General features: G+C 46.5%; 1 protein-coding gene across 1 annotated transcript in view; it reads right to left on the bottom strand.

The window, feature by feature from the left end:
- The window catches only part of LOC120064511 (myc box-dependent-interacting protein 1-like), a 56,399-nt gene that overhangs the window by 3,233 nt on the left and 32,101 nt on the right, over positions 1 to 21,065 (bottom strand). The window contains exons 5-8 of the mRNA XM_039015128.1: positions 19,742 to 19,837; positions 19,478 to 19,591; positions 19,076 to 19,168; positions 16,946 to 17,031 (exon numbers count right to left, since the gene is read on the bottom strand). Of these exons, the coding sequence (XP_038871056.1) occupies positions 16,946 to 17,031; positions 19,076 to 19,168; positions 19,478 to 19,591; positions 19,742 to 19,837 (389 nt within the window). The remainder of the gene's footprint in view (positions 1 to 16,945; positions 17,032 to 19,075; positions 19,169 to 19,477; positions 19,592 to 19,741; positions 19,838 to 21,065) is intronic.

The raw sequence follows: 21,065 nt of genomic DNA, 5'->3' as shown, positions 1-21,065 counted from the left end.
ACAAAGACCCATGATGACAACACTGTAACTAGATAACAACAGACCACTGTCATGACAAAACTGATAAACTAGATAAACAACAGACCCAACTGGCATGACAACACTGATAACTAGATAACAAACAGACCCACTTCATGACAACACTGATAACTAGATAACAACAGACCCACTGTCATGACAACACTGATAACTAGATAACAACAGACCCACTGTCATGACAACACTGATAACTAGATAACAACAGACCCACTGCCATGACAACACTGATAACTAGATAACAACAGACCCACTGTCCAGAGAACACTCATAACTAGATAAGACCACCTTCTATTGGCTCTGTGTGAGTGTGATTGTGTGTGTGAGTGTGTGTGTGAGTGTGTGTGTGTGAGTGTGTGTGTGTGAGTGTGTGAGTATGAGTGTGTGTGTGTATGTGTGAGTGTGTGTGTGTGTGTGTGTGTGTGTGTGTGTGTGTGTGTGTGTGTGTGTGTGTGTGTGTGTGTTTACCTCCATGTCTAGGTGCGTTTTTGCCATTAGCAGGTCTTCCCGGCCTGACAAGGCATGTTTGATTAACGCAAACACAAGAGCCATCCGTACCTGACCCTTAAAGCGTCGTCACACACCCGACAGTCACCCTTATCACCACCAGTCTTGTTCTACCTGTTTGTTCACCACTCTGCAAACAGGCCATTCGCTTGGAAGACCCTCCAGACCAGAGGCCTCCACTACACTGGTACTACTACTACTTACACTGCTGTGGACACAACACTGCCCCCTCCACCCTACCCTCTGGTAAAACTATCAAACAGACTCCCCCCCCCTACCCTCTGGTAAAAACTATGCAAACAGACCCCCCCCCCCCCCCCTACCTCTGGTAAAACTATCAACAGACCCCCCCCCCTACCCTTGGTAAAACTGATCAAACAGACCCCCCCCCCCACCCTCTGGTAAAACTAGCAAAAAAGACCCTCCACCCCTACCCTCTGGTAAAACTAGCAAACTAGACCCCCCCACCCTACCATCTGGTAAAAACTAGCAAAACAGACCCCCCTCCACTACCCTCTGGTAAAACTAGGCAAACAAACCCCCCCCCCCTACCCTCGGTAAAACTAGCAAAACAGACCCACCCCCCCATCTCCCCTCTGGTAAAACTAGCAAACAGACCCCCCCCCACCTCTGGTAAAAACTATCAACAGACCCCCCCCACCCCCCCTACCCTGGTAAAAACTATCAAACAGACACCCCCCACCCCCTACCCTCTGGAAAAACTAGCAACAGGACCCCCCCCCCCCCTCCACTCTTGGTAAAACTTTTAGCAACAGGACCCCCCCCCCCCCTACCCTTGGTATAACTAGCAAACAGACCCACCCCCCACACCCTCTGGTAAAACTAGCAAACAGACCCCCCCCCCCCCACCCTCTGGTAAAACTAGCAAAAAACAGACCCCCCCCCCCCCTACCCACTGGTAAAACTAGAAAAACAGACCCCCCCCACCCTCCCCTTGGATAAAAACTAGCAAACAGAACCCCCCCCCCCACCCTCTGGTAAAACTAGCAAACAGACCCCCCCCCCCCCACCCTCGGTAAAAACTAGCAAACAGACCCCCCCCACCACCCGGTGTTCTAAAACTAGCAAACAGACCCCCCCCCACCTACCCTCTGGTAAAACTAGCAAACAGACCCCCCCCACTACCCTCTGGTAAAACTATCAAACAGACCCCCCCCCACCCTCTGGTAAAACTATCAAACAGACCCCCCCCCCCCCTACCTCTGTAAAAATAGCAACAGGGACCCCCCCCCCCCCCTACCCCCTGGTAAAAACTAGCAAACAGACCCCCCCCCCAACCTCTGGTAAAACTAAGCAAAACAGACCCCCCCCCCCCCCCCCCGACCTCTGGATAACTAGCAAAACAGACCCCCCCCCCCACACCTATGGTAAAAATAGCAAACAGACCCCACCCCCCCCACCCTCTGGTAAAACTAGCAAAACAGACCCCCCCCCCCCTACCCACTGGTAAACTAGAAAACAGACCCCCCCCCCCACTACCCTCTGGTAAAACTAGCAAAACAGACCCCCCCCCACCCTGGTAAAACTAGCAAACAGACCCCCCCCCCCCCACACTCTGGTAAAACAGCAAACAGACCCCCCCCCCCACCCTCTGGTAAAACTAGCAAACAGACCCCCCCCCCCCCCCCCCTACCCTTGGTATAAAAACTAGCAACAGACCCCCCCCCCACAACCCTTGGTAAAAAATAGCAAACAGACCCCCCACCCCCCCCCACCTCTGGTAAAACTAGCAAAAGACCCCCCCCCAATTACCCACTGGTAAAACTAGAAAACAAGACCCCCCCCCCCCCCTGCCCTATGTAAAACTAGCAAACAGACCCCCCCCCCACCCTCTGGTAAAACTAGCAAACAGACCCCCCACCCCACCACCTCTGGTAAAACTAGCAAAAAGACCCCCCCTACCCTCTGGTAAAACTAGTCCAAACAAACAGACCCCCCCCCCCTTACCCTCTGGTAAAAATAGCAAAACAGACACCCCCCCCCCACCCTCTGGTAAAAACTAGCAACCAGACCCCCCCACCCCCTACCCACTGGTAATAAAACTAGAACACAGACCCCCCCCCCCCCCCTACCTTGGTAAAAACTAGCAACAGCCCCCCCCCCTACCCTCTGGTAAAACTAGCAAACAGACCCCCCCCCCCCCCACCCTCTGGTAAAACTAGCAAAAACAGACCCCCCCTACCCTCTGGTAAAACCTAGCAACACAGACCCCCCCCCCCTACCCTCTGGTAAAAGATAGCCAAACAGACCCCCCCACCCCTACCCTCTGGAAAAACTTATCAAACAGGACCCCCTCACCCTACCCTCTGGTAAAACTAGGCAAACAGACACCCCCCCCCACCTCTGGTAAAAAACTAGCAAACAGACCCCACCCCCCTACCCTTGGTAAAACTATCAAACAGACCCCCCTCCCACTACCCTCTGGTAAAACTAGCAAACCAGACCCCCCCCCCTACCCTCTGTATAAAACAGCAAACAGACCCCCCCCCCCCACCCCCTACCTCGGTGAAACTAGCAACAGACCCCCCAGCCTACCCTCTGGTAAAAACGAGCAAACAGACCCCCCCCGTACCCTCTGGTAAACTCTAGCAAACAGACCCCCCCCCCCTACCCTCTGGTTTAAAAACTAGCAACAACAGACCCCCCCCCCCCCACCTCTGGTAAAACATCAAACAGACCCCCCTCCCCATACCCTCTGGTAAAAATGCAAACAGACCCCCCCCCCCCTACCCTCTGGTAAAACTAGCAAAACCGACCCCCCCCCCCCCCCCACTACCCTCGGTGAAAACTAGCAACAGACCCCCCCCTACCCTTGTAAAAACTAGCAAAAGACCCCCCTACCCTCTGGTAAAACTAGCAACAGACCCCCCCCCCCCTACCCTCTGGTAAAACTAGCAAAACAGACCCCGCACCCCCCCTACCCTCTGGTAAAACTATCAAACGACCCCCCCCCCCTACCTCTGGTAAAACGAGCAAACAAGACCCCCCCCCCCTACCCTATGGTAAAACTAGCAAACGGACCCCCCCCCCCACCCTTGGAAAACTATCAAAACAGACCCCCCTCCCCCTACCCTCTGGTAACAAAAATAGCAAAACAGACCCCCCCCACTACCCTCTGGTAAAACTAGCAAACAGACCCCCCCCCCCCATACCCTCTGGTAAAACTAGCAAACAGACCCCCCCCCCCTACCCTCTGGTAAAACTAGCAAACAGACCCCCCCCCCCCTACCCTCTGTTTAAACTAGACAAACAGAGGCCCCCCCCCACCCCTACCCTCTGGTAAAAACAGAAAAACAGGACCCCCCCCCCCCCAACCTCTGGTAAAACTAGCAACAGACCCCCCCCCCCCTACCCCTGGTAAAACTAGCAAACAGACCCCCCCCCCCCACCCTCTGTAAAACTAGGCAACAGACCCCCCCCCCCCTACCCTCTGGTAAAACTAGCAAAAACCAGACCCCCCCCCCCCCCCCCTACCCTCCTGTAAAACTAGCCAACAGACCCCCCCTACCTCTGGGTAAAAATTAGAAAACAGACCCCCCTAACCTCTGGTTAAAAAAGCAAACAGACCCCCCTCTCCCCTCTCCCCCCTCCCCCTATGCCTGGACTCAACTCCCCAATATAATTCAAATGTAAATCTTTATTTCTTTCCTTCTCTTAGGCAGCGCAGCATAACACCGCCATTAAACAGATCGCGGGTATTTGATGTAGCGGTGGACGGACGGCTGTGTGAACGGAAGGGCCTCCGAAACACTACAATCACCCCCGGTGACCAGATGAGGCAACCGGAGGAGGGGGTTTGTCCTCTGAATAGAAGCCACTGTATTTAGCGGGGGAATACTGATCCAAGTTACCATGACGATGTGGATGCTGACGTGAGTGTGCGGATGTGTGTGTGTGGGTTGAAGGAGTGTGTGTGTGTGTGTGTGTGTGTGTGTGTGTGTGTGTGTGGGTGGGTAAAGTTTGGAGTGTGGTGGTAAGGTGATGTGTGTGTGTGTTGTGTGTGTGTGTGTGTGTGTGTGGTGTGTGTGTGTGTGTGTGTGTGTGTGTGTGTGTGTGTGTGGTGTGTGGTGGAATCAAAAGTACACAAATATCAACAATCTTTGTGCATTTTACGCTCAGAAACCCTGAGGGTATTACTTTGGCTCCTTGGTTGACAATACACAGAGCATCTTTACCACTTCCCTTTTACGCTTAAAGACTTCTCCTTCTCCATTGTTCACATCCGTTTAGAGTTCATCAGAATTTAATAACCCTGCCGTGTGTTGTGAAAGCAAAGCATTTTCCATAAGAGAGCCTCTCTCTGCGTCTCTGTGGAAGCCCTGTGGTTAACAGGTAGGTGCTACTCTCTCTGTGGAAGCCCTGTGGTTAACAGGTAGGTGCTACTCTCTCTGTGGAAGCCCTGTGGTTAACAGGTAGGTGCTTCTCTCTCTGTGTCTCTGTGGAAGCCCTGTGGTTAACAGGTAGGTGCTACTCTCTCTGTGGAAGCCCTGTGGTTAACAGGTAGGTGCTTCTCTCTCTGTGTCTCTGTGGAAGCCCGATGGTTAACAGGTAGGTGCTACTCTCTCTGTGTCTCTGTGGAAGCCCTGTGGTTAACAGGTAGGTGCTACTCTCTCTGTGTCTCTGTGGAAGCCCTGTGGTTGACAGGTAGGTGCTACTCTCTCTGTGTCTCTGTGGAAGCCCTGTGGTTAACAGGTAGGTGCTACTCTCTCTGCGTCTCTGTGGAAGCCCGATGGTTGACAGGTAGGTGCTACTCTCTCTGTGTCTCTGTGGAAGCCCTGTGGTTAACAGGTAGGTGCTACTCTCTCTGCGTCTCTGTGGAAGCCCGATGGTTGACAGGTACAGTTGAAGTTGGAAGTTTACATACACCTTAGCAAAATACATTTAAACTCAGTTGTTCACAATTCCTGACATTTAATCCTAGTTTTAGGTCAGTTAGGATCACAACTTCATTTTAAGAATGTGAAATGTCAGAATAAAATTAGAGAATGATTTATTTCAGCTTTATTTTTCACACATCCCAGTGTTTTGTGACGTCAGAAGTTTACCTACACTCAATTAGTATTTGGTAGCATTGCCTTTAAATTGTTTAACTTGGGTCAAACATTTTGGGTAGCTTGCCATTTTGCCACAACTTTGGAAGTATGCTTGGGGTCATTGTCCATTTGTGACAAAGTTTTAACTTCCTGACTGATGTCTTGAGATGTTGCTTCAATATATCCACAAATTCCATCTATTTTGTGAAGTGCACCAGTCCCTCCTGCAGCAAAGTACCCCCACAACATGATGCTGCCACCCCGTGCTTCACAGTGGGATGGTGTTCTTCGGCTTGCCAGCCTCCCCCTTTTCCTCCAAACATAACGATGGTCATTATGGCAAACAGGTTCATATTTTTCTGATTCATCAGAACAGAGGACATTCTCAAAAAGTACGATCTTTGTCCCCATGTGCAGTTGCAAACCGTAGTCTGACTTTTTATGGCGGTTTTGGAGCAGTGGCTTCTTCCTTGCTGAGTGGCCTTTCAGGTTATGTCAATACAGGACTCGTTTTACTGTGGACCCCGGCAAAACCTTTACGACGCTGGGCCAATTGTGCCCCTCCCTATTGGACTCACAATCACGGCCGGTGGTGAAACAGCCGGGAATCGAACCAAGGCCTGTAGTGACACCTCGAGCACTGAGATGCAGTGCCTTAGACCGCTGCAACACTCAGGAGCTGTGATGTAACACTGTTTTGGTTACTACCTGATTCCATATGTGTTATTTCATAGTTTTGTTTTCTTCACTATTATTCTACAATGTATAAAATAGTAAAAAAAATAAAGAAAAACCCTCGAATGAGTAAACTTTTGACTGGTACTGTATCTCCCTCAATGTTGATGGATGAGTCCTGGGCGGATGAATCTTTGAACATATTCCAATCATTATCCTCAAAAACAGTCCTTCAGCATTGAGTCTTCTTCCTGTGTCCAGCGCCTCACTATTCTCTGTGTTGGTGAGATGAGTTGCTGCTTGTAGGTGACAGAGAGAGACGTGATTCGACTGGCCTAAGTGGGGGATGTTTGTTTAAACATGGTCCAGCATGTTGTTGTTGTCGTTGCAGGATACATGTTGGTGATATGTGTTTTAAAACGTGCTTGGTTAAAGTCACCGATGACAATGAAGACTCCTTCCTGGTGAGAGGATTCTTGCTAATGATCAGTGCTTGTGGTCAGATGTGACAACAACACACGTGAAGTCCCTCGGCATGTAGTGAGATCAGCATTTTGGAGTCAGAAACTCCAGGTCGGGTGAGCAGATGCACAATATAATTTTTTTTACCTCGGTACACCAGGAATTGTTGATGAGGAAACAGCGGCAGCGTAGCCTAGTGGTTAGAGCGTTGGACTTGTAACTGAAAGGTTGCAAGGTCAAATCCCCGAGCTGACAAGGTACAAATCTTTCATTCTGCCCCTGATCAAGGCAGTTAACCCACTGTTCCTAGGCTGTCATGCTTAAATAAGAATTTGTTCTTAACTGACTTGCCTAGTTAAATAAATAACAATAATTCTCCTCTTACCAGACGCTGCCATTCAATCCATATGGAAAAAAGCCATCTGGTTGAATGGCAGAAGGAAGTGTATCATTCGTAGGCCATGTGTCTGTATAAACAAAGACACATCATTCCCTGATGTCCGTCTGTGACTGAAGCCTTGCTCTGATTTCACACCATTCAGCGACTGGACATCAGGACACTAGGAAAGAGGATTTTCAGCCTAGCTTGGAGCCCCCCGCTCCTTCGTCGCCAGCGTTGCCTTCGATCATCTTGTTCAGCAGCAACAGGTAAATCCGCTGCGAGGGGAACAAAGGAGGGAATATATAAATCCAGATCTGGGAGGCTGAAAGATAAGTATGTTTCTTATCAATTCATAAACCAGAAGTGTTTGTCGGTCGTAGGAAATTATTGCGTGAACATTCTGAACAAACAAAATAATAATAATAATAATAATAATAATAATAATAATCGCCCAAAAAAAGCCAGAAATCAAAGTTGAACAGCAAGATGCCCTCCTCATCAGATTAATGCTGTCTGTCTGTCTGTCTGTCTGTCTGTCTGTCTGTCTGTCTGTCTGTCTGTCTGTCTGTCTGTCTGTCTGTCTGTCTGTCTGTCTGTCTAGCAGGGAAATACTTACTACACTCCCCCCTCCTGACTAGCTACATTAGCATCAGTCTTTATCACTCCCTCCTCCTGACTAGCTACATTAGCACCAGTCTTTATCACTCCCTCCCCCTGACTAGCTACATTAGCATCAGTCTTTATCAGTCCCCCCTCCTGACTAGCTACATTAGCACCAGTCTTTATCAGTCCCTCCCCCTGACTATATACATTAGCACCAGTCTTTATCAGTCCCTCCTCCTGACTAGCTACATTAGCACCAGTCTTTATCAGTCCCTCCTCCTGACTAGCTACATTCGCATCAGTCTTTATCACTCCCTCCTCCTGACTAGCTACATTAGCACCAGTCTTATCACTCCCTCCTCCTGACTAGCTACATTAGCACCAGTCTTCACTCCCTCTTCCAGACTAGCTACATTAGCACCAGTCTTTATCACTCCCTCCTCCTGACTAGCTACATTAGCACCAGTCTTCACTCCCTCCTCCTGACTAGCTACATTAGCACCAGTCTTTGTCACTCCCTCCTCCTGACTAGCTACATTACCACCAGTCTTTATCAGTCCCTCCTCCTGACTAGCTACATTAGCACCAGTCTTTATCACTCCCTCCTATGGACTATCTACCTTAAGCACCAGTCTCAATCCTCCTCCTGACTAGCTACATTAAGTCCCAGTCTGTCACGCCCTCCTCCTGGAAGCACATTACACCGTCTTTATCAGTCCCTCCCCCTGACTAGCTACATTAGCATCAGTCTTTATCACTCCCTCCTCCTGATTAGCTACATTAGCATCAGTCTTTATCACTCCCTCCTCCTGATTAGCTACATTAGCATCAGTCTTTATATAGCAGAACACCTCTGAGAAGCGGTGCCAGTAGAGAAACACATACATCAGAGAGCAGAACACAGCAGGTAGGTGGGATGATAATGTGACAGAGGCACTGTAGTAGCTGCTTTTGAACTTAGAGCTGTGGAACGTAGAGCTGTGTAACGTAGAGCTGTATAACGTAGAGCTGTGTAACGTAGAGCTGTGTAACGTAGAGCTGTGTAACGTAGAACTGTGTAACGTAGAGCTGTGTAAAGTAGGTCTGTGGAATGTAGAGCTGTGGAACGTAGAGCTGTGGAACTTAGAGCTGTGGAACGTAGAGCTGTGGAACTTAGAGCTGTGGAACTTAGAGCTGTGGAACTTAGAGATGTGGAACTTAGAGCTGTGGAACTTAGAGCTGTGGAATTTAGAGCTGTGGAACGTAGAGCTCTGGAACTTAGAGATGTGTAACGTAGAGCAGTGGACTTAGAGCTGTGGAACTTAGAGCTATGGAACTTAGAGCATGAACTTAGAGTATGACTTTTTAGTATGTGTATTGATGGATTGTATTTATGGTATTGTAGCCTATGTCGGATACTTATATGGTTGCTATGGAACTTAGAGCTGTGGAACTTAGAGCTGTGGAACTTAGAGCTATGGAACTTAGAGCTATGGAACTTAGAGCTATGATGGAACTTAGAGCTATGGAACTTAGAGCTATGGAACTTAGAGCTATGATGGAACTTAGAGCTATGATGGAACTTAGAGCTATGGAACTTAAAGCTATGGAACTTAGAGCTATGGAACTTAGAGCTATGGAACTTAAAGCTATGGAACTTAGAGCTATGGAACTTAGAGCTATGGAACTTAAAGCTATGGACCTTAGAGCTATGGAACTTAGAGCTGTGGAAACCCCGTTTCCATTCCAGATGTACCTGTTCCATTCCAGATGTACCTGTTCCATACTGAGATGTACATGTTCCATTCCAGATGTACCTGTTCCATTCCAGATGTACCTGTTCCATACTGAGATGTACATGTTCCATTCCAGATGTACCTGTTCCATTCCAGATGTACCTGTTCCATTCCAGATGTACCTGTTCCATTCCAGATGTACCTGTTCCATACTGAGATGTACCTGTTCCATTCCAGATGTACCTGTTCCATTCCAGATGTACCTGTTCCATTCCAGATGTACCTGTTCCATACTGAGATGTACATGTTCCATTCCAGATGTACCTGTTCCATTCCAGATGTACCTGTTCCATTCCAGATGTACCTGTTCCATTCCAGATGTACCTGTTCCATTCCAGATGTACCTGTTCCATTCCAGATGTACCTGTTCCATAGTGAGATGTACCTGTTCCATTCTAGATGTACCTGTTCCATAGTGAGATGTACCTGTTCCATTCTAGATGTACCTGTTCCATAGTGAGAGGTACCTGTTCCATTCCAGATGTACCTGTTCCATTCCAGATATACCTGTTCCATTCCAGATGTACCTGTTCCATACTGAGATGTACCTGTTCCATTCCAGATGTACCTGTTCCATTCCAGATGTACCTGTTCCATTCCAGATGTACCTGTTCCATAGTGAGATGTACCTGTTCCATTCCAGATGTACCTGTTCCATAGTGAGATGTACCTGTTCCATTCCAGATGTACCTGTTCCATTCCAGATGTACCTGTTCCATTCCAGATGTACCTGTTCCATTCCAAATGTACCTGTTCCATAGTGAGATGTACCTGTTCCATTCCAGATGTACCTGTTCCATTCCAGATGTACCTGTTCCATAGTGAAATTTACCTGTTCCATAGTGAGATGTACCTGTTCCATTCCAGATGTACCTGTTCCATAGTGAGATGTACCTGTTCCACAGTGAGATGTACCTGTTCCATTCCAGATGTACCTGTTCCATTCCAGATGTACCTGTTCCATTCCAGATGTACCTGTTCCATACTGAGATATACCTGTTCCATTCCAGATGTACCTGTTCCTTTCCAGATGTACCTGTTCCATTCCAGATGTACCTGTTCCATTCCAAATGTACCTGTTCCATAGTGAGATGTACCTGTTCCATTCCAGATGTACCTGTTCCATTCCAGATATACCTGTTCCATAGTGAGATGTACCTGTTCCATTCCAGATGTACCTGTTCCATTCCAGATATACCTGTTCCATACTGAGATGTACCTGTTCCATTCCAGATGTACCTGTTCCATTCCAGATATACCTGTTCCATAGTGAGATGTACCTGTTCCATACTGAGACGTACCTGTTCCATTCCAGATGTACCTGTTCCATTCCAGATGTACCTGTTCCATTCCAGATGTACCTGTTCCATACTGAGATGTACCTGTTCCATTCCAGATGTACCTGTTCCATTCCAGATATACCTGTTCCATTCCAGGTGTACCTGTTCCATACTGAGATGTACCTGTTCCATTACAGATGTACCTGTTCCATTCCAGATGTACCTGTTCCATACTGAGATGTACCTGTTCATTCCAGATGTACCTGTTTCATTCCAGATGTACCTGTTCCATACTGAGATGTACCTGTTCCATTCCAGATGTACCTGTTCCATTCCAGATGTACCTGTTCCATTCCAGATGTACCTGTTCCATACTGAGATGTACATGTTCCATTCCAGATGTACCTGTTCCATTCCAGATGTACCTATTCCATTCCAGATGTACCTGTTCCATTCCAGATGTACCTGTTCCATACTGAGATGTACGTGTTCCATTCCAGATGTACCTGTTCCATTCCAGATGTACCTGTTCCATACTGAGATGTACCTGTTCCATTTCAGATGTACCTGTTCCATTCCAGATGTACCTGTTCCATTCCAGATGTACCTGTTCCATTCCAGATGTACCTGTTCCATAGTGAGATGTACCTGTTCCATTCTAGATGTACCTGTTCCATAGTGAGATGTACCTGTTCCATTCCAGATGTACCTGTTCCATTCCAGATATACCTGTTCCATTCCAGATGTACCTGTTCCATACTGAGATGTACATGTTCCATTCCAGATGTACCTGTTCCATTCCAGATATACCTGTTCCATACTGAGATGTACCTGTTCCATTCCAGATGTACCTGTTCCATTCCAGATATACCTGTTCCATAGTGAGATGTACCTGTTCCATACTGAGACGTACCTGTTCCATTCCAGATGTACCTGTTCCATTCCAGATGTACCTGTTCCATTCCAGATGTAACTGTTCCATTCCAGATGTACCTGTTCCATACTGAGATGTACCTGTTCCATTCCAGATGTACCTGTTCCATTCCAGACGTACCTGTTCCATACTGAGATGTACCTGTTCCATCCCAGATGTACCTGTTCCATTCCAGATGTACCTGTTCCATTCCAGATGTACCTGTTCCATAGTGAGATGTACCTGTTCCATTCCAGATGTACCTGTTCCATACTGAGATGTACCTGCTCCATTCCAGATGTACCTGTTCCATTCCAGATGTACCTGTTCCATTCCAGATGTACCTGTTCCATTCCAGATGTACCTGTTCCATTCCAGATGTACCTGTTCCATTCCAAATGTACCTGTTCCATAGTGAGATGTACCTGTTCCATTCCAGATGTACCTGTTCCATTCCAGATGTACCTGTTCCATAGTGAAATTTACCTGTTCCATAGTGAGATGTACCTGTTCCATTCCAGATGTACCTGTTCCATAGTGAGATGTACCTGTTCCACAGTGAGATGTACCTGTTCCATTCCAGATGTACCTGTTCCATTCCAGATGTACCTGTTCCATTCCAGATGTACCTGTTCCATACTGAGATATACCTGTTCCATTCCAGATGTACCTGTTCCTTTCCAGATGTACCTGTTCCATTCCAGATGTACCTGTTCCATTCCAAATGTACCTGTTCCATAGTGAGATGTACCTGTTCCATTCCAGATGTACCTGTTCCATACTGAGATGTACCTGTTCCATTCCAGATGTACCTGTTCCATTCCAGATGTACCTGTTCCATTCCAGATGTACCTGTTCCATAGTGAAATTTACCTGTTCCATAGTGAGATGTACCTGTTCCATTCCAGATGTACCTGTTCCATAGTGAGATGTACCTGTTCCACAGTGAGATGTACCTGTTCCATTCCAGATGTACCTGTTCCATTCCAGATGTACCTGTTCCATTCCAGATGTACCTGTTCCATACTGAGATATACCTGTTCCATTCCAGATGTACCTGTTCCTTTCCAGATGTACCTGTTCCATTCCAGATGTACCTGTTCCATTCCAAATGTACCTGTTCCATAGTGAGATGTACCTGTTCCATTCCAGATGTACCTGTTCCATTCCAGATATACCTGTTCCATAGTGAGATGTACCTGTTCCATTCCAGATGTACCTGTTCCATTCCAGATATACCTGTTCCATACTGAGATGTACCTGTTCCATTCCAGATGTACCTGTTCCATTCCAGATATACCTGTTCCATACTGAGATGTACCTGTTCCATACTGAGACGTACCTGTTCCATTCCAGATGTACCTGTTCCATTCCAGATGTACCTGTTCCATTCCAGATGTACCTGTTCCATACTGAGATGTACCTGTTCCATTCCAGATGTACCTGTTCCATTCCAGATATACCTGTTCCATTCCAGGTGTACCTGTTCCATACTGAGATGTACCTGTTCCATTACAGATGTACCTGTTCCATTCCAGATGTACCTGTTCCATACTGAGATGTACCTGTTCATTCCAGATGTACCTGTTTCATTCCAGATGTACCTGTTCCATACTGAGATGTACCTGTTCCATTCCAGATGTACCTGTTCCATTCCAGATGTACCTGTTCCATTCCAGATGTACCTGTTCCATACTGAGATGTACATGTTCCATTCCAGATGTACCTGTTCCATTCCAGATGTACCTATTCCATTCCAGATGTACCTGTTCCATTCCAGATGTACCTGTTCCATACTGAGATGTACGTGTTCCATTCCAGATGTACCTGTTCCATTCCAGATGTACCTGTTCCATACTGAGATGTACCTGTTCCATTTCAGATGTACCTGTTCCATTCCAGATGTACCTGTTCCATTCCAGATGTACCTGTTCCATTCCAGATGTACCTGTTCCATAGTGAGATGTACCTGTTCCATTCTAGATGTACCTGTTCCATAGTGAGATGTACCTGTTCCATTCCAGATGTACCTGTTCCATTCCAGATATACCTGTTCCATTCCAGATGTACCTGTTCCATACTGAGATGTACATGTTCCATTCCAGATGTACCTGTTCCATTCCAGATATACCTGTTCCATACTGAGATGTACCTGTTCCATTCCAGATGTACCTGTTCCATTCCAGATATACCTGTTCCATAGTGAGATGTACCTGTTCCATACTGAGACGTACCTGTTCCATTCCAGATGTACCTGTTCCATTCCAGATGTACCTGTTCCATTCCAGATGTAACTGTTCCATTCCAGATGTACCTGTTCCATACTGAGATGTACCTGTTCCATTCCAGATGTACCTGTTCCATTCCAGACGTACCTGTTCCATACTGAGATGTACCTGTTCCATCCCAGATGTACCTGTTCCATTCCAGATGTACCTGTTCCATTCCAGATGTACCTGTTCCATAGTGAGATGTACCTGTTCCATTCCAGATGTACCTGTTCCATACTGAGATGTACCTGCTCCATTCCAGATGTACCTGTTCCATTCCAGATGTACCTGTTCCATTCCAGATGTACCTGTTCCATTCCAGATGTACCTGTTCCATTCCAGATGTACCTGTTCCATTCCAGATGTACCTGTTCCATACTGAGATGTACCTGTTCATTCCAGATGTACCTGTTCCATTCCAGATGTACCTGTTCCATACTGAGATGTACCTGTTCCATACTGAGATGTACCTGTTCCATTCCAGATGTACCTGTTCCATACTGAGATGTACATGTTCCATTCCAGATGTACCTGTTTCATTCCAGATGTACCTGTTTCATTCCAGATGTACCTGTTCCATTCCAGATGTACCTGTTCCATTCCAGATGTACCTGTTCCATTCCAGATGTACCTGTTCCATACTGAGATGTACCTGTTCCATTCCAGATGTACCTGTTCCATTCCAGATGTACCTGTTCCATACTGAGATGTACCTGTTCCGTTCCAGATGTACCTGTTCCATTCCAGATGTACCTGTTCCATTCCAGATGTACCTGTTCCATTCCAGATGTACCTGTTCCATTCCAGATGTACCTGTTCCATTCCAGATGTACCTGTTCCATTCCAGATGTACCTGTTCCATAGTGAGATGTACCTGTTCCATTCTACATGTACCTGTTCCATAGTGAGATGTACCTGTTCCATTCCAGATGTACCTGTTCCATTCCAGATATACCTGTTCCATTCCAGATGTACCTGTTCCATACTGAGATGTACCTGTTCCATTCCAGATGTACCTGTTCCATTCCAGATATACCTGTTCCATACTGAGATGTACCTGTTCCAGTTCAGATGTACCTGTTCCATTCCAGATATACCTGTTCCATAGTGAGATGTACCTGTTCCATACTGAGACGTACCTGTTCCATTCCAGATGTACCTGTTCCATTCCAGATGTACCTGTTCCATTCCAGATGTAACTGTTCCATTCCAGATGTACCTGTTCCATACTGAGATGTACCTGTTCCATTCCAGATGTACCTGTTCCATTCCAGACGTACCTGTTCCATACTGAGATGTACCTGTTCCATTCCAGATTTACCTGTTCCATTCCAGATGTACCTGTTCCATTCCAGATGTACCTGTTCCATAGTGAGATGTACCTGTTCCATTCCAGATGTACCTGTTCCATACTGAGATGTACCTGCTCCATTCCAGATGTACCTGTTCCATTCCAGATGTACCTGTTCCATACTGAGATGTACCTGTTCCATTCCAGATGTACCTGTTCCATTCCAGATGTACCTGTTCCATTCCAGATGTACCTGTTCCATACTGAGATGTACCTGTTCATTCCAGATGTACCTGTTCCATTCCAGATGTACCTGTTCCATACTGAGATGTACCTGTTCCATTCCAGATGTACCTGTTCCATTCCAGATGTACCTGTTCCATACTGACATGTACATGTTCCATTCCAGATGTACCTGTTCCATTCCAGATGTACCTGTTCCATACTGAGATGTACATGTTCCATTCCAGATGTACCTGTTCCATTCCAGATGTACCTGTTCCATTCCAGATGTACCTGTTCCATTCCAGATGTACCTGTTCCATTCCAGATGTACCTGTTCCATACTGAGATGTACCTGTTCCATTCCAGATGTACCTGTTCCATTCCAGATGTACCTGTTCCATTCCAGATGTACCTGTTCCATTCCAGATGTACCTGTTCCATAGTGAGATGTACCTGTTCCATTCTAGATGTACCTGTTCCATAGTGAGATGTACCTGTTCCATTCTAGATGTACCTGTTCCATAGTGAGATGTACCTGTTCCATTCTAGACGTACCTGTTCCATTCCAGATGTACCTGTTCCATAGTGAGATGTACCTGTTCCATAGTGAGATGTACCTTTTCCATAGTGAGATGTACCTGTTCCATTCTAGATGTACCTGTTCCATATTGAGATGTACCTGTTTCATTCCAGATGTACCTGTTCCATTCCAGATGTACCTGTTCCATAGTGAGATGTACCTGTTCCATTCTAGACGTACCTGTTCCATTCCAGATGTAACTGTTCCATTCGAGAATTACCTGTTCCATTCTAGACGTACCTGTTCCATTCCAGATGTTCCTGTTCCATAGTGAGATGTACCTGTTCCTTTCCAGATGTACCTGTTCCATAGTGAGATGTACCTGTTCCATACTGAGATGTACCTGTTCCATTCCAGATGTACCTGTTCCATAGTGAGATATACCTGTTCCATTCCAGATGTACCTGTTCCATAGTGAGATGTACCTGTTCCATAGTGAGATGTACCTGTTCCATTCTAGATGTACCTCTTCCATTCCAGATGTACCTGTTCCATAGTGAGATGTACCTGTTCCATTCCAGATGTACCTGTTCCATAGTGAGATGTACCTGTTCCATTCCAGATGTACCTGTTCCATTCCAGATGTACCTGTTCCATTCCAGATGTACCTGTTCCATAGTGAGATGTACCTGTTCCATTCCAGATGTACCTGTTCCATTCCAGATGTACCTGTTCCATTCCAGATGTACCTGTTCCATTCCAGATGTACCTGTTCCATTCCAGATGTACCTGTTCCATTCTAGATGTACCTGTTCCATTCCAGATGTACCTGTTCCATAGTGAGATGTACCTGTTCCATTCTAGATGTACCTGTTCCATACTGAGATGTACCTGTTCCATTCCAGATGTACCTGTTCCATACTGAGATGTACCTGTTCCATTCCAGACGTACCTGTTCCATAGTGAGGGTAGTTCCTCCTGCAGATCTTCATTAATCTCCTCAAACACCTTCTGAGCTCTCTCCAACTCGTCCTCCGCCTGACACACACACACACACACACACACACACACACACACACACACACACACACACACACACACACACACACACACACACACACACACACACACACACACACACACACACACACACAGCTCAGACACACACACACAGACACACACACACAAACACAATATCTGTCACAAGTCACTGATGATCCTTATTTATCACTTTATCACACCATTCCATAACACTATATAATGCAATAAACCAGTAAACCATCTAACTATTATCCACCTACTAGTCAACTACTAACCAACTACTAGCCAACTATTGGCCAACTACTGGCTAAATACTGCCCAAGTACTGGTGAACTGCAAGTCAACTAAGGGCCAACTACTGGTCAACTACTTGACAACTACGGGCCAACTACTGACCAACTACTGGCCAACTACTAGACAACTACTGGCCAACTACTGGCCAACTACTGGCCAACTACTGGCCAACTACTGGCCAACTACTAGACAACTACTGGCCAACTACTGGCCAACTACTGGCCAACTACTGGCCAACTACTGACTAACTACTGGCCAACTACTAGCCAACTACTGGCCAACTACTGACCAAGTACTGGTCAACTACTGGCCAACTACTGGCCAACTACTGGCCAACTACTGGCCAACTACTGGCCAACTACTAGCCAACTACTGGCCAACTACTGACCAAGTACTGGTCAACTACTGGCCAAATACTGGCTAAATATTGACCAACTACTGGCCAACTACTACCCGTAGTTGTTTGGGGTTTTAGGCTGGGTTTCTGTACAGCACTTCGAGATATTAGCTGATGTACGAAGGGCTATATAAAATAAACTTGATTTGATTTGATTTGAACTACTGGCCAAGTACTGGCCAACTACTGGCCAACTACTGTTTCCCACATGATATGTACGTGAGTGCAAATGCATTCATATGTGTTTCAAGTGACTCTGTCTTTCATTTAATGTAGCTAGCTACATTTTCAGATATTACACGTTTCTAATTTTGACAGAAAGTGGTTTCATTTCAGTGTACTGTTAGCTACCTAGCCAAAGTTAGCTGGCTGGCTCGCTAGCTAACGTTACGTGTATGATCTTATTATTTGTATCTCAGAGCCATTTGCTTGACTAGCTATAGCCTAATGTTAGCTAGCTAACATTGATCCTGGTTGGTTAGCTACCTGCAGATTCATGCAGGGTAGTAACGTCATGAGTTGGGATTATGGTTCATTGTTTACCTAGCTAGCTAGCTACATGTCTTAAAAAAATACTCCACTATGCATGTAACCATTTCCGGTGCGTTCGTAAATTCACTCTCGTCTAAGTGTGCCAGAGCGCAGAATAACTGATGAATTTACAAACGCTCAACACACGTTGAATATGGCCGGTGTCAGTAAACATCGGTAAAAAAGCATAATTAAATTGTTGCCAGCAGCACAGTTACAGTCACCACCACTCTGGATAACATGAAAACAGCCTAACCAGCTCTGCTAGGGTGAGTAAAGTGGTCAGAGTGGGGTGTTCTCTCATTATGTGTCTGGAAATAGCTAGCAAGTTAGCTAACGTTAGCCAGTTAGCTTGGGTGCTTGACTGCTGTTAGGACAGAACGCTCGGATCAACCCTTAAAGAAACGGGTGGGGCTAAAGATTAAGAGGGTGTGAATGATGCCGAATGACTGAGACAAAGAAGAGCTCTCCAGTAGGTACCAAAAACATTCAAAGGCCATTGTCTCTAAAGTGAGTTTACAAGTTTATCAACTTTCAAAGCAGAATACTTTCCCGTTGTTCCTCAACTGTAGTGTATATGATACACCATTTTGTAGCTCTTAGTCTCTACTTTCATCCAAAAACATCAATTTACATTTTTTGCTACATAAGACTGATTTAAGCCGGGTCGGTCACACATAGCAAACCATAACTTCCTTTGTCTGAAGACAAAGATTTTGTGTCTGGGAAAGAAACGGTGTAAAATGGAGGCTCTTTCTATAGCTATTGTAGGCAGTCTACAGACTAAACAGGGTGGTTGAGAGAGGGTGATGGACCCACCTGGTTCCTGGAGAGGTTACTCTGAGCAATGTTGTGGGCTGACAGGATGCCCTGAGCCCAAACTGGTGTGGCCCTTTCCAACAGAGATGCTGGCTGGAGGTGGGAATAGATGAAAAGATGAAGAGAGGGAGGGGAAGGAGAGAGAGAGAGAGGGAGAGAGAGAGAGAGAGAGAGAGAGCGAGAGAGAGAGAGAGAGAGAGAGAGAGAGAGAGAGAGAGAGAGAGAGAGAAAATGAGAGTGAAAGAGAAATGAGAGAGAGAGAGAGACAGTATTTTCAACAGATATACACGTATTTAGTTCAGTGTAAATTACTGGCATACGGAGACAACAGCTTGATGTTAATTGCAGAATTACGCAGAATTAAAAGGGCCACATATCCAGTGCTGGGAGAGGTCCTGTTACCTTGGTGATCTTGATGCCCCCGTCCTTTCCTTTCTTCCCCTTATTGGTAGAAGAGTGGTTGTGTCTGGCGCTGTCGTAGTCCACAAGCTTCCTGTCACGCTTAGCAATACGAGACTGAAGAAGAAGAAGATGAGCATGCCTCATCACACACAAGCGATGAAAGCAGCTGTACTGTATATGAATCGAAGCTAATCATCAGGAAGGGAGCACGACGATGAGGAAACTACCTTAAAGATCAGGGAACTGTCTAAGATATGATCATACCTTAATATCAGGGAACTGTCCAAGATATGTGTCCATAGATATCAAAGCATTATCCACCAGCTTCTGATGGAAGTCGGTCCACAGAACATCTGTGTCCTGCAAACGAAACAAGGAAGTCGACATTAAATTACACCTTCACACACACGGACGAGACGCACGCACTCACAGCCGCACACACACACACAACACATGTCTTTACCTGTACAGAGGACAGACACTTAACGTAACTAGCTACAACGTAAACATGATATGGTAGTACAGCTGAATGGCAGCCTACCTCAGAGTAGTACAGCTGAATGGCAGCCTACCTCAAAGTAGTACAGCTGAATGGTAGCCTACCTCAAAGTAGTACAGCTGAATGGTAGCCTACCTGAAAGCAGTACAGGTGAATGGCAGCCTACCTCAAAGTAGTACAGCTGAATGGCAGCCTACCTCAAAGTAGTACAGCTGAATGGCAGCCTACCTCAGAGTAGTACAGCTGAATGGCAGCCTACCTCAGAGTAGTACAGCTGAATGGCAGCCTACCTCAGAGTAGTACAGCTGAATGGCAGCCTACCTCAAAGTAGTACAGCTGAATGGCAGCCTACCTCAGAGTAGTACAGCTGAATGGCAGCCTACCTCAAAGTAGTACAGCTGAATGGCAGCCTACCTCAGAGTAGTACAGCTGAATGGCAGACTACCTCAAAGTAGTACAGCTGAATGGCAGCCTACCTCAGAGTAGTACAGCTGAATGGCAGCCTACCTCAAAGTAGTACAGCTGAATGGCAGCCTACCTCAGAGTAGTACAGCTGAATGGCAGCCTACCTCAGAGTAGTACAGCTGAATGGCAGCCTACCTCAGAATAGTACAGCTGAATGGCAGCCTACCTCAGAGTAGTACAGCTGAATGGCAGCCTACCTCAAAGTAGTACAGCTGAATGGCAGCCTACCTCAAAGTAGTACAGCTGAATGGCAGCCTACCTCAAAGTAGTACAGCTGAATGGCAGCCTACCTCAAAGTAGTACAGCTGAATGGTAGCCTACCTGAAAGCAGTACAGCTGAATGGCAGCCTACCTCAAAGCAGTACAGCTGAATGGCAGCCTACCTCAGAGTAGTACAGCTGAATGGCAGCCTACCTCAAAGTAGTACAGCTGAATGGTAGCCTACCTCAAAGTAGTACAGCTGAATGGCAGCCTACCTCAAAGTAGTACAGCTGAATGGCAGCCTACCTCAAATCAGTACAGCTGAATGGCAGCCTACCTCAAAGTAGTACAGCTGAATGGCAGCCTACCTCAAATCAGTACAGCTGAATGGCAGCCTACCTCAAAGTAGTACAGCTGAATGGC

The sequence above is a fragment of the Salvelinus namaycush genome, chromosome 19, assembly GCF_016432855.1.
Source record: "Salvelinus namaycush isolate Seneca chromosome 19, SaNama_1.0, whole genome shotgun sequence".
Lineage (NCBI taxonomy): Eukaryota > Metazoa > Chordata > Actinopteri > Salmoniformes > Salmonidae > Salvelinus > Salvelinus namaycush.
Note: the sequence above shows the minus strand (reverse complement) of the source record. Positions and strands in the feature narration are given on the sequence as shown.